Raw genomic sequence first — 14,877 nt, 5'->3', positions numbered from 1 at the left:
ATCTGACAAGAAGCTTGATGCAGGTGACTTACATCCCCCCTCCTTTATGCCTCCTCTTCCTACCACTTTCATCACTAATCCCCAAGGCCTGAGCTGTCTCATGAATTGTAGCACTCCCCTCCCCCAGCTCAGCATTCACAGGTGCCACAGATGGAAAAAAACTCACCAGTTCCAGATGTGGCAGGCGCAGCCATGGAAACTTGCACTCCCGGAGGTCCTGATTGCAGGCCTATTCTGTCGCTCTAGCTTGTCCCTGCAATCCGACCACCATGGCCACTGGGCCACTCACTTGAGCCTCTGCCTCCGCATGCCTTGGTACACTCCTCCAGACCTCTCTGGTCGAAGAACCAGGCACGTCCTCAGCCAGCAAGCTTGCACCCGGAGAAAAAGTAAAATTCCCCACTCCCAACCCTTGCAAGACACCTGGACCCTCTAACAGAGGAGTCCAAAGCAAGCATTGATTATAGAGACCCAAAAGGCCATCCTGGGCTTACTAAGGGACTGGAAACCACCCATACCACTGAGGACTTGAAGCCCTGCCCCATATGAGAAGGACCCTCAATAACCACATGGCCAAGGCCAAAACCATCCCCATATACACTGGGACACTGCCTCACTCCGAGAAGGGACTGGCAAGCCTGAAGACTCCCCAGCAGATGGTCCAGACTGGTTACCCACTCCCATGGGCATAGTAAACAGTCCTGCACTCGGCTCCAAGGAAGATAGTGACAGGACAACCACTGATGCCAAACCAAAGGAGCTAGACAGAACCACAGGAACAGGCTGTGCCACAGGGGCACCCACCACAACAGCCTGACTGACTGCTCTGCCACCCCTCCTAGCCCCACCCTTCTTCTTAACCCCAGTTAGGGGAAAGGCTTGCCCTGCAACTTTGAACCCTGCCTTACCCACACCCCAAACAGCTTATGCTGCAAATATTTTGGCCTTATTTGCTGCACGCCAAGAAGAAGCATTAGAAGTAGAAGCTAGGCTGGCTGCCCCGTCTCAGGCAAGTACAGCCCTGAGACCTCCCCATCCTCTCAGACTCACTTACCTGAGACAAAGTGTCACACTCAGCAGAAGCAGCAGGCATAGACAAAAACTGCCTAACGTTGTCTTGATCAATGCCACAATGCTCCTGCAGTCAGCTCTGGTCACCAAATGAGGACTGCATACCATCTCTGCCCTCCACTATGCACTGCCTCAGACACAGCCTGCTCCCGCTTCTCCCCACACACAGAGACCTCTCATGCCAGACTAACCATTTGTGGCTCGCCAACCAATCAGCGTGCATTGGGGTTTAAAAAGTCCCCGCACCCACCCGGATTCACCAGCCACAAATTCATCCCACCCCGACACACACATGTCCTGCCTCCCCTGCTGTCAATGCATACTTGCACCACGGCGCTGCAGGGGAACTGCGCGGCACTGTCACTCCCCTTGGCCCAATTACTTATGGCTGCCAGGAGAAGCCCATCAGCCTATAAGAGTAAAATGTGTAGCCCCTGAGAGAGCTGCATGCTGTTGTCACTGAAATAATACACACCTCAGCAAAGGCAAATGAGTAAGTAGTTTAATTCTGTATAGATGAGTAGTCAGAATTCTAAAAGAATCCACAAATACACTACAGTGTATCAGTTGCACTGAATGTAAACAAGGAGAGGAGCAGATGCTGGAGGACTAGTTCCTGGGGATATCGAGGGCCAGAGGATTATGTCCTGCAGAGGTGGGAGTAAGGCTGTTACAAGGAGTGGACAAGCAGAGTGGCAAATCAGGGCACCATCATGCCCAGACCTTTGATCCTTTCTCTCCTAGTGTCTGCCTCATACACCCCCAGACCTCAGGGCTTCAGCTCTGTCATCAGAAAGCAGCTCCACACTCCCAGACCCTACAGCATCTCCAAGCCCTCCAGGCATTGCTACAGGTTGCGGGATATGTGAGAACCACCTTCTGATGACAATGAATCTGGTGCTTTGAGGTCCGAAGTAGAGGATGAGAGGGAATGAACAGAGATTTGGGTCAGAGTGGTGGTGGAATTGAAATCCACAGAGGTAGTGGTGGTGGTGGTGGTGGTGGGGTGTTTCTAAGGTCTGCGGGGGGTATTGAGAATCTGGGATCTTGGGAGGAAAGCGCATTGGTTCCTAGGGCCATAGGAGCCAGCTCTGTGGTTGCCACTGTATTAAACAAGTGCCTTTATTTTGCCCAGGGAGAGGCAATTTGTATTGTGTTTGGCACCCCCCCCCCAAATCATTTTTAAATGTTGGCACCTATGCTATCATGCTGCTCTTTTGAGTTAGCCCATTTGCATGCAAGCCCACAAGGAAGGAAGTGTCAAAAGCATTAGATCCTGGAGGATTAGTCTATTGGGAGGTGGGATCCTAGCTCCCATGAGGAAGGTGCTGAAGGATTCGATTGTTGGGAGGTGGGGAGACTACACATCTAGGTCCTAGACATGAGAATGCTGATAGGCTAGGTCCTGGAGAAGTGGAATGCTGAAAGACTAGATCTTTTACTCATGGGGTCAGAGGGGGACAATTTTTAGCCTTTCATTTTATTTGGATAACTGCTTAATTATGAGGGTAAAATATATAGATGTTACAGTTCTGCCCTAAATGAGGCTTGACTCAACACAGGCCTGTGTTTTGGCCAACCAGCCTGCATCAGGAGTCAATTGCCGTTGCTAGTAACACCTAGTTCATTATGCACCAAAAATGCTGCCAGTCTCCTAACAGATAGAAATGTACTGAAGCCGCTCATGTGAATGTAATCACTAGTCAAACAATAAGGAAAGTACCTGGTTCTCAAGGAACTCCAAAATATGACAGGAATGCAGCAGTCATAACAAGGACAAATGTACTGGTCCCTCTTCACAAACGTGGTGACAGAGAAGAAGTGGGACACTACAGGCCAGTAAGCCTCACTTCAGTTACTGGAAAAGTATGGAAGCGTTGCTGAAGGAAAAAATAGCAAATTTCCTGGAATCCAATGAGTTACAAGATCCAAAGCAACATGGTTTTACCAAAGGTAAATCATGCCAAACAAATTTGATTGAATTCTTTGACTGAGTGACCAGAGAATTGGATGAAGAGTGCATGCTAGATGTAATGTACTTGGATTTCAGCAAAGCCTTTGAACAGTTCCTCATAGAAGGCTCTTAAATAAACTTGACAGACTCAAGTTAGGACACAAAGTGATGAATTGGATTAGAAACTGGTTGACGGACAGACGCCAGAGGGTGATGGTCAATGGAATTCATTCGGAAGAAGTAAAGGTAAATAGCGGAGTGCCTCAGGGATCAGTACTGAGGCCGATTCTGTTCAATATATTTGTGAGTGACATTGCTGAAGGGGCACCTTTTTATGGATGATACCAAGATTTGTAATAGAGTGGACACCCCGGAGGGAGTGGAAAACATCAAAAGGGATCTGAAAAAGTTAGAAGATTGGTCTAATGTTTTGCAATTAAAATTTAAGTCAAAGAAGTGCAAAGTGATGCATTTGGGGAGTAGAAATCCAAGGGAGCCATATGTCATAGGAGGTGAGAGGCTGACATACACAGACAGGGAGAAGGACCTTGGAGTGATGGTGTCTGGGGATCTTAAAGCAACAAAACAGTGTGAAAAGGTGGTGGCTGTAGCCAGAAGGATGCTAGGCTGCATAGAGAGAGGAGTAACAGCAGAAGGAAGGAGGTGCTGATGCCCCTGCACAAGTCGCTGGTGAGGCCCTACCTGGAGTGTTGTGTTCAGTTTTGGAGGCCATATCTTGCTAAGGATGTAAAAAGACTAGAAGCAGTCCAGAGGAAGGTAACAAAAATGATATGGGGCTTGCACCATAAGACATATGAGAAGAGACTGGAAGGCCTGAATATGTATAGCCTAGAGGACAGAAGGGACAGGGGCGATATGATACAGACATATAAATACTTAAAAGGTATTAATATAGAAACAAATATTTTCCAGAGTAGGGGAAGCGGTCAAATTAGAGGACATGAGCTGAGGTTGTGGGGTGGTAGACTTAGAAGTAATGCCAGGGAATTCTTTTTCATGGTAAGGGTGGTAAATGCCCTCCCGAGGGAGGTGGTAAAGACAAAAATGGTAATGGAATTCAAAAAGTCATGGGATGAACATAGAGGAACTCTATTTAGGAAATAAGAACATAAGAGTAGCCATACTGGGTCGGACCAATGGTCCATCTAGTCCAGTATCCTGATTTTCAAACAGTGGCAAAGCTAGGTCACAAGTACCTGGCAGAGAAACACAAATTGTGGTATAATTTTTTTTTAAACCTTAAATGGCTGCAGGTGTGTGGATATGCGAGTGACGCTTAGCGGCAACTCTGGCTGTGAAGAACCAAGGCTAGTGCCAGACAAACTTTGTAGGTCTGTGTTCTGTATATGGCAATCCAGTTTAGGGTGTGCTGGAAAGGACTTCAATGGCAACTTCAGTAGCCAGAACAGAGGACAGTGCTAGGCAGCTTTTTATGGTCTGGATCCCACAAATGACAAGACAGATAGGCTGGAGTGGGCTTTGATAGCAACTCCAGTAGCTGGAACATAAGGACAGAGCCAGGCGGACTTCTACAGTCTGTGTCCCTGAAACACTAAAGAAAGACTATAATCAAGTATATAATATCACATTCATTGTTGATTTAATCATGAACTGATGATGAGTATGACTGTTGGGCAGACTGGATGGACCATTCAATTTTTATCTGCCGTCACTTACTATATAACTATGTTACTATGGATGGTGTATATAGGATAGTAAGCAAAAAGAGGAAAGAGGGGAGACCTATGTGATAAGCCCTTTGAGCTAAACAGAGGATTTTGAAGAGGACTCTATAGAGGAAAGGTAACCAGTGAAGGCATAAGAATAGAGGTGTTACATGATTAAAGCATTTGGCGGAGCAAAGGAAATGGGCTGCGGAGTTTTGTAGTTTCTGAAGTCTGTTCACCTGAACATTTGAAATACCTGCAAAAATGGCATTGCAGTAATCGACTTTGGAGATTACAAAGGCTAAGTGTGTAGTAGAAGGGCCCCTGAATTAGGTGATGGCTAGGATTATTTTTATTGTTTATGGCTAATTTAATTTGATATCCCGCTTTTCCTGCAGGCATTAAGCAGTTTACAAAGTAAAAATTTAAAAAGAAACATCAGAAAAAAAGGCAAAAAAAAAAATCCAGTGTAAGATAGGAAAGTGTGATGGCCTGAAAACATTGATTGACCTCTTGATTGTTTGAAAGGATAAATGTGCTACAACTAGAGCTATACCCATAGTTTACTATTCGGCCGAATACAAATAATGAAAAATATCATTTGTCTGAATACGAATACTGAATATGAATAATGGGCAGTGAGCTTTAACATCACAAAATAATAATATAAGCAATATGAAATCAGAGATCAAGTGATTATTTCAGTAGGATTTAGCACAGTAGAGCCCTGTATTATTCGTATTCGAATTTAAATCATTATTCAGCCAAAGACGAATAATATATTTGGGGCACCATTCAGGCCAAATCAATCTGAATACAAATGTTTGGTACAACCCTAATTACAACTTTCATTTCCTTTGTTATTGGATTATACTTTTTGACCTGTGCAAGCTCTATATGGTGTTTTTTTTATATTTCAATAATAAAATAAAGATTTGATTACAAAAACGAAAGCAAGAAAAATCTCATTGTTTTCTTTTTTTAAAAAAAGTGTTCTAGTTGCTGCATCTTCTCCTGGTTTACCAGGGACATAATGTGACAGTCACACACTGACCACAAATGACAATGCACTCCTGATGCCACCTCAGAAACAGGATTCTATGCAAGATAGCTGGGAGTGGAAACAGCCCTTTGCTTGATACATGTATGGTGTATTTTTCTGGGTCCAGCTTCTCTCACACAGTAGGGTTGTGCATTCATCGGTGTACGCTTGGTTCGTTAGCGTAGCTTCAATAATTTAGGGCCCTGTTTACTAAGGTGCATTAGTGTTTTTAGCATGCCTACACTTCACATGCACGCTAACCATGTAGGCGCTTACAGGGATATTGTAGACACGTACATGGTTAACGCATGCTAAAAATGTTGCTTAGTAAACAGGGCCTTAAGTGTGTGCTAAATCATTTTAATGCATGTTAATCTATAAATTAATGCATGTTAAGTAAACTAATGTGCATTAAAAGTTTTAATGCACATTTTAAAAAATGTTTTAAAAGAATGTGTGAAATGAACAGAAAAATATCTGAAAATCAAGGGGGAAAGTCCAAATGTGCTAACAGGTGCTTAATGTGGGGGAAAAGGCTCACCGCAAAACATGCTAAGCTCATATTTTAATCAGTTTTAGTAAAAGATCCCCATAATCCATAAATAAACAATTTGTTTTCTTTGCATATCCCTATCACGCAGTAGTTGATCCAGAAGCACAAATTTGCTTGTAGCCTCTGAAGTTCAAAAGTGCTGAACACTCGTTAATCAGATCTTTACCTCTACAAAGTTAATGAAGGATACCCCAAGACATAAACAAATAAGCACATAAAAACTTTGACAGGAAAGACGCCATGCAGAATTCATTGTTCAGTAATTTATGTCTGTAAAATTTTCAGTTTTACTTAGTTGTTCTTAAAAAATGTAGCAATTATTTCTCATTAAGTGGAAATGTCAAGATTTCGTAAACACACATACACAACCACAAAACATGACTAGATATGAAGCATCTTGTAGAGGGAAATATATGACATGGGTAAGTATATTGGGAATGGAAGAAATCTAGGATCTGGGAGGAATCTGGCAATTTGGTGCTGGTGCTCTTGGAATGGGAGTCAGAGTTTCCCTAGGAAGGGAAAGTTCTAGGATGGGGGCAGGGAGAATATTTGTGATGAGATGCTCCTAGAATGGGAATAGGAGGGAATCCTGGGGAAAAGAGACTCCTGGAATGGGAGTGGATGATATCCCGGATGGGATGGGACTTCTTGGAACAAGAGGAATCCTAAGGATGAGAAGTTCCTGGTATGAGAGTGGGTGATATCCTGGGATGGGACTTCCAGGAACGGGAATGAGAGGTATTCTGTTCTGGGATGTGCACTCGCGGTAAAGGAACAAAAAATAAGTAAGTCGCAGTTTTATACATTCACAACATGACACTAAGCCGTCGATTGCTGTTCGGAAGCACAAACCAGTAGAAGTAACTGGCAAAAATCACATCTTGCTTTCAGCACGCCGGAGAGCAGCCTCGGCAAAACGGGCGATCGAGCTGGGCCCTACCAAAGCACCGCTCCATACAGGGAAGAGACGGGCTTCAACTGAGAAAAAAAGGGGTGAGCTGGCCAAGCTCCGGCTATCGTCCCAGCTTTGCTGCCCCTTTTTGCACTCTTTCAGTACTAACCGAGTCCCAGACAAGCAAACCCGGCCCGAAAACTGAACCCATGTCTCAAGAGTGGCTGTTGCTGATCTCCCTCCCTGCACTCAGTGGTAGCAGCTCAGAGCATAACAAAGACTAGCTGAGGCTGTCTCTGCCGCGCTCGGAGCTTCGGCTGGCTGGTCCTAGGCTGCTGGGGCAGTCTAACGCCTGCGTCTCATGCTCATGTCTCAGGTGACAGTCTTCTCCAGGGTATTTCGGCACAGCTACCACTTTTAGGTTCGGGTGACAGTCTTCCTCGGGTGTCTCTTCTGCAAGTGACAATTTTGGGTTCAGGTAACGGGGATTCTCTTCCCAGGTGGTCTGTGCATAGGTGACAGTCCAGGGTTCAGGTGACAGTTTTCTTAGAGCGTCTCAGATTCAAGAAGCAGTTTGGGATTCAAGAGACAGTCTTTCTCGAGTGGCTCGAGTGCATGTGACAGTTTGATACAAAATGTACTTGTTCGTGGCTAGTGCAGAGAGTCAGCTTTGGGTTCTTGGTGTGCCGTTGAATCAGCCAGCTTCTGATAATGAGTTGTTGGGTTCACTGTTTGTGTTCAGCTACAGTTTGCTACAATGCCAAGTTGCTTGCGTTAAATGACGGCGTCTGATTTTTCGGTCTATTTATTGCTAGCTCACGAAGTTGTGGGCTTTTGGTGTTAGCGTTTTTATGTTGTTCATTGCTTGTGCTAAATTGTCCGACTGAATTAATGTCTGGCTGTTGTGTTGCTGCCTGCTTGTAAGATTGCTGAAAAAATTTGTAGTTTGGTGTTGTTGGTATATTGTTGAGTTGCTTTCTTTACTAGGGCTATGTTGAGTTGTCATTTTATTTGAAAATGGTTAGGATGTATTCTTGAATTATCTGCTTGTCCTAGGATTATTACACTGTGAAACTGTTATATAAAGGTCTGAATTCCTTACACACTTGTATTGTTATTGTTGTTGTTTTGGTGATGGTGGTGGTACTCTTTGTTCCTGTAAGGTTGATGAGTTGTGACTGGCTGTGCTCTTGAGGGAGTCATATTTATTTTATTTTATGCATCTAATGGATTTAACTCACACCTTTTTTCAGTAGCTTAAGGTGAGTTACATACAGAAACACCAGGTATATATGTTCCTAATCTATAGCCAGAAGACAGCAGGAGACTGAAAGATGAAAAATAAATAGACCAGCCTGGTGGCTCAGATGGCAAGTGCTGGGCAATGCCATGCAGAAGGTCCCCAATGCCATCCTAGTCATCTCCTGTCCAGGTTGGTTAGGGCTGTGGAGGGAGAATCAGGGTGGTTATTTAAGGGCATTTGGTAGATTATTTAAGGGTGGCACTTGTTGACCAGATAGATGCAAGGTCCTGGAAGGGGCCTGGGTGCATAGTCCACAAGCATCACGGCAATGATAAGACTAAGTGAAGTGGGGATAAAACAAATTGCAGGGGGGGGGGCACTTATGGCATCTGACCCCAGCTCTGGTTCTGATTGAATTGGAAATACAAGGGAGAAGAAGGAAGCTGGTTTAAAAAAAAAGGAAAAAAATGTGTGTTAGTGAGTGGGCTGCAGGACTTCCTCAGGCAAGCAGGATACCTACTGTACTTGAAAGTAACTTGCCTGGAGCTACAAATGGAAAAGACAGGAGCTAAACCCTAATAAATAAATAAATAATTTGGTTGTGTGCACAGTGAGGAAAGGCACTTGAAGGGGATTAACACTGACTTGCCCGGGGGAGGGGAATGAAGTCCTCAGTTCTGTGTGTTGACTACTCTCTCTTCTCTTTCCCTTTTTCTCTGCACTTTTCCCATCTATCTCAGAACATCTGTCAGTGTTGGTTTTACAGCGTGCACAGGGCTCCTACGTGATTAATTCTGAGGAGGTTTTGTGCTCAGGCGGCATCCATAGCTCTCAGTCAAGATCTTGAAGCTCCATGAGGCCTGGGAGTAATTCCTTTGCAGGGATCTAACCTCCAGCAATGGTAAGAACACCAGCTCAATCTGCCATGGTCCACTTCCCAAGAATGATGAGTTCCTGCCCTTGGAGTCCCTATGAGTTCTGTCTTTCTCCTTTCTCTGTATTGTTGCTTTTCTCTCTCTCCTTTATTCTCTCTCTCTCTCTTTCTTTCTTGTCTTTTCTCAGTCTCAGTGCTTTCTCCTTTACTACTTTTATTCATTTTTCCCTTATTCCTTACTGAGCTTGTAAGTAGATGTAGTGCAAAAGTCCAAGAATTCTATTGGTCCTAGAGAAAACTGGATTCTTAAAAAGTTGTGATAACTTGAGCAAGTCACTTTACTCTCCATTGCTTAAGACACAAGCTTGCATTGTAAGCCCGATGGTGTAGAAAATTCCTACTGGATCTAATTTTCCTGATTGTTCTGATGTTAGTTTTGTAATGCTTGCAACTCGCCTTGAATCAAAATGTGAGAACTGGTGAGAGATAAATCCTTGATAACTTAACATAACTTACTTGAAGCTCAGATTTGGAAAGGCACATCGGGGTGAATTCTAAAAATGGTCTCAAAAATCGGCACTAAGCCCTATTTTATAAAGTACATTCTGGGATGTGCAGCCTTTATAGAACAGAGCTTAGAGGCGATCACCATGCGTATTCAGCGCCAGTACTTACGCCAACTGAAACCTGATGTAAATGCCGGCACCCAACTCATGGCATTTTGGCACATAAATGGCGCTATTCTGTAACACTGTCTGTACATTTTCTGAAGGCTCTGACCCACCTGTGTCTCTCCCCTGGCCATACCTCCTTTTGAGTTGTAAGCTACGGAATGCATGCACAAATCTAAATTAGTGCCAATTAACTCCAATAATTGATTGTTAAGGCTAATTAATTGATAGTTAATGGCTCATTAACCAATTTAGTTGCACACACATCTTGCATTCACACTGAAATTTCAGCACCATGTATAGAATCTGGGGGATAATGTAATCAAAACTCAAATCCAAATGCACCAGTGGAAGACTAATCAAAAAGAGCCTGATATTCAGCCAGCGGCGATCAGCATTAGTTATCCTGACCACCACCGGCACGAAACCTAGAAATTCAGTGCTGGGCCATGTTCGGGCACCGGCACCAAAATTTCAGGTTTGAGGAGCTGGCTAACACATAACCAGTGCAACAATATTAACCACTTAACCAGCTATGGGTTACCGCATAAAGATGGAAATTCCATGTGTGAAGGCAAAGAGACAATACAAAAAGACAGATGAACAAATGTTTACAGAAATTAGGAAAGTTGGCAGATTGGGCAACATTATAATAGTGGATGATTTCAATTACCCCAATATTGACTAGATAAATGTTACTTCAGGGAGCGCTAGAGAGCAACTGGTCCAAGAACCGACAAGAAGGGGAGCTATTTTAGATCTAGTCCTTAGTGGAATGCAGGGCATAGTATGAGAAGTAATGGATCCGCTGGGAAACAGTGATCATAACATGATCAAATTTGAGCTGATATCACTAAAGAAATCTACTGTAGCAGCATTTAATTTTCAAAATTTTCAAAATGAGGAAAATGATTAAAAAGAGGCTGAAAAGGTAGCCCATGAAGGTTAGGACTTTAAATCAGGTGTGGATATTGTTTAAAAATACCATCGTGGAAGCCTAGACCAGATGTATTGCATGTATTAACAAAGGTAGAAAGAAGAGCAGGTGAAGTGAAAGAGGCTATTAGAGCCAAAAGAGCATCCTTCAAACAATGGAAAAAGGAACCCAATGAAGAAAATAAGAAGCAACATAAACAGTGTCAAGCTAGCTGCAAAGCATTGATAAAGAAGACTAAAAAAAGAAAGTTAAAAGAGAAAATGAGAAAAAGCTTGACGTGAAGACAAAAACGTATAGCAACACCTTTTTCAGGTACATCAGAAGCAGAAAACCTGTGAGGGAATCCGTGGAACTAGTAGATCATGAACGAGCAAAAAAGGGCACTCAGGAAGGACAAGACCATAGCAGAGAGATTGAATGAATTCTTTGCTTTGGTCTCTACAGAAGAGGATGTAAGAAATCTACCTGTACTGAAAATGGTTTTCAAGGGTGATGATGCGGAGGAACTGAAAGAAATCTCAATGAACCTGTAAGATGAACTGAGCCACATTGACAAGACTAGGGGGCATGTGATGAAGCTACAATGTAATAAATTTAAAACGAATCAGAGAAAATATTTCTTCACTCAACGTGTAATTAAACTCTGGAATTCATTGCCAGAGAATATGGTAAAGGCGGTTAGCTTAGCGGAGTTTTTTTAAAGTTTGGACGACTTCCTAAAGGAAAAGTCCATAGACCATTATTGAATTGACTTGGGGAAAATCCACTATTTCTGGGATAAGCAGTATAAAATGTTTTGTACTTTTTTGGGATCTTGCCAGGTATTTGTGACCTGGATTGGCTACTGTTGGAAACAGGATGCTGGGCTTGATGGACCTTTGGTCTTTCCCAGTATGGCAATACTTATGTACTTATGTATCACCTGGACCGGATGGTATACACCCAAGGATATTGAAATAACTCAAACATGATTTTTCTGATCTGTTGTTAGTGATCTATAACCTGTCATTAAAATTATCCATAGTACCTGAAGACTGGAGGGTGGCCTATGTAATGTCAAGTTTTAAAAAGGGTTCCAGGGGTGATCTGGGAAATTACAGACTGGTAAGCCTGACTTCAGTTCCAGGGAAAATAGTGGAAATTATTATAAAGAATAAATTTGTGGAACATATAAACAAATATGGTTTAATGGGACAGAGTCAGCATGGATTCAACCAAGGGAAGTCTTGCTACACCAATTTGCTTAATTTCTTTGAAGGCGCAAATAAACATGTTGATAAAGTTGACCCAATTGATGTAGTGTATCTAGATTTTCAGAAAGCTTTTGACAAAGTTCCTCATTTGGACAAGTTCCTGGAGGAAAAGTCCATAGTCTGTTATTGAGATCGACATGGGGGAAGCCAATGCTTGCCCTGGGACTGGTAGCATGGAATGTTGCTACTAATTGGGTTTCTGTCAGGTACTTGTGACCTGGATTGTCCACTGTTGGAAGCAGGATACTGAGCTAGATGGACCATTGGTCTGACCCAGTATGGCTGTTCTTATGATGTTCAGTTAACCTGGCCAATTAAGTTCTGAATATCAGCACTTAACCAGTCAAGAGCTGACTCTGCCTCTAGAATGCCCCCCAAATAACTGGTTTTCAGGTTGGTGCTCTCCGGTTATTTTCAGTGGCACTAACCAGTTAAGTGCCGCTGAAAATAACTGGTTAGCTCTGAACAGGCGATTCAACCAGCGAGGAGCCATTTCTGGCTGGATAAATCACGTTGAATTTTGTTCCCAAAATGTTTTGAGACTATCTGTGTCCCTTAATGGATACCATTATTAATTATGCAAATATAGCAACACTTATATGAGGGGGGGAAAACAACTTATGTAGGAAAGGACAGTTTCCTATTTTATGTCTCTGAGAAATGCTTTGTACATCTCTCTCTGAGGGCTCAATTGACCTACAGTTTTTAGCTTTTCTTCGGGGAATAGCAACAGATATTTGTGTTTTCCTAAATAGAAATGCACATAAAATAGTCATTTGGGGGTTCACAGTCACTAGTTTGTTTGGCAAAGCATAAATGTAAGTAAATAAATATTTGCTAAGGCTTGAATAAAGGTATTTTGAGAGTGTAAGAAACAGAATCGCATACACACTGCGTTAATGCCCTTTGCTTCTGCCCATGAATTAGCCCCAAAGAAGTTGTTTTTTACCCACACACAGGTTTATTCATCTGTAAGAGGATTCCACCACAAATGGACTTACTCCTAATGGTCAGAATTAAATCTGGCTGATTCGGTCCTTTGCTGCACAACTCTCTTTCTGTTCAGTTTGCCTACATTCCTTTCTTTTCTTTCTATAGAAAAGGTATGCTATTCTTTCTTAAACTTGTTTCTTTGTAAAATAGCGAGCTGCTCGTGTTGTCAAATACATATGTGTTTCCTACAGTCTTATAGGTATTTAGGAAAAGGCTCAGGGGTAGATATTTAGCCAACATTGGCAAGCATGTTTTAAGACAATGGTGGGGCCATGTCCAGGCAACGACATTGAATATCCAGGTTTACGTAGCTGGTTATTTCTTATACAGTTAAGTGTGATATTCAGCACTTAACTGCCTAAGCGACACCACATAAAGGGGTCCTTTTACTAAGCCATAGTAAAAATTGGCCTACGGTAGTGTGGGTGCGTGTTTTTGGCGTGTGCTGAGCCACTTTTTACTGCGGCTGTGAAAAAAGGCATTTTTTTAACGGGGCAGTAAATGGCCGTGTGCTAAAATTAAAAGTAGCGTACGGCTATTTACTGCCTGAGCAAAAAAAAAATAACAGCACAAAGGGCCTTTAAAAACAAAAGGGACGTAAAACGTATGTTGAAAAACTTTTTAATGATCAAATTTGATTGAAGGAAGACCCCGCAAAACTTATGTTTTATCTTCCTTCAATCAAATTTGATCATTAAAACGTTTCTCTTCCTTCAATCAAATTTGATCATTAACAAGTTTTTCAACATAAGTTTTGCATACCTTTTGTTTTTAAAGGCCCTTTGTGCTGGGTTTTTTTTTTTTTTTGCTTGGATTTTGTTTGTGCTTAGTTCCCTCTCTTTGCTACACTATTTACTGCCTGAGCCCTTACCACCATCCATTGACCTAGCGGTAAGGGCTCATGTGCTACTCATACAGTAATCAGGCATTGTGTGCCAATGTAGCCATGCTACCAAGTACCGCCGGGAACACCCCACGTGGTAGAAAATAGAAAACTATTTCCTACCGCGGGAAACAGTGCATACCCCAACTTCAAAACTACTACAGGGCGCCCACACTACCCCTGCGGTAGTACCAATATGGCATGTGCTACCCATGTGTTAACTCTACTGCTGCTTAGTAAAAGGGCCCCCAAAGATAGGACTGAGTTTTATGTGGTCTGATTTGGCAGAAGTGCCAACTCTGCCCTTGGACCATCCATAGAATAGCTGGCTTTCAGTTTAGCGGTCAGGGCTGATATTAAAAGCCTCTCCTGGCCATTTAAATCGCTTTGAATATTGACTCCTTTGCGTTCAGTAAGTCTTTTGTAGAATGTTATGTGAAGCGTGAATGCTCAGACTTGAACATCCCTTTTTACTTCTTAGATAACTTATGCAAATTTGAGCTTCACATCTATCAGAAAGACAGAGAAGACAAGATTCTGTTAAATATATATATATTACTGAAAATAATCTAAAAAAAATGTCTACCATTTTCTGAGAATGTTAATTTATTTAAATGCTGCTTTTGACTAGCTATCTGATGATATGCAATATCCCAGCCCTGAGCTGAAATGGTGGAAGTCAAACATCCATCCCTATCATTATAGGTTACTTTCCTGTTGTAGGTGAATGATATACATAAGTACATAAGTAATGCCATACTGGGAAAAGACCAAGGGTCCATCGACAGTGGCCAATCCAGGCCAAGGGCACCTGGCAAGC

The 14,877-nt window shown here is 42.6% G+C and overlaps 1 protein-coding gene across 1 annotated transcript in view; it reads left to right on the top strand.

Moving 5' to 3' along the window:
- Nucleotides 1-9,274: 9,274 nt before the first annotated feature.
- Nucleotides 9,275-14,877, top strand: part of DISP3 (dispatched RND transporter family member 3) — a 109,192-nt gene continuing 103,589 nt past the window's right edge. Inside the window, exon 1 of the mRNA XM_030185723.1 lies at nucleotides 9,275-9,347. Within this exon, the coding sequence (XP_030041583.1) occupies nucleotides 9,345-9,347 (3 nt within the window). The 5' untranslated portion in view covers nucleotides 9,275-9,344. The remainder of the gene's footprint in view (nucleotides 9,348-14,877) is intronic.

The sequence above is a fragment of the Microcaecilia unicolor genome, chromosome 13 (assembly GCF_901765095.1).
Source record: "Microcaecilia unicolor chromosome 13, aMicUni1.1, whole genome shotgun sequence".
NCBI classification, from domain to species: Eukaryota; Metazoa; Chordata; class Amphibia; order Gymnophiona; family Siphonopidae; genus Microcaecilia; species Microcaecilia unicolor.
The sequence above is the reverse complement of the archived record's forward strand: the minus strand, read 5'-3'. Positions and strand labels throughout refer to the sequence as shown.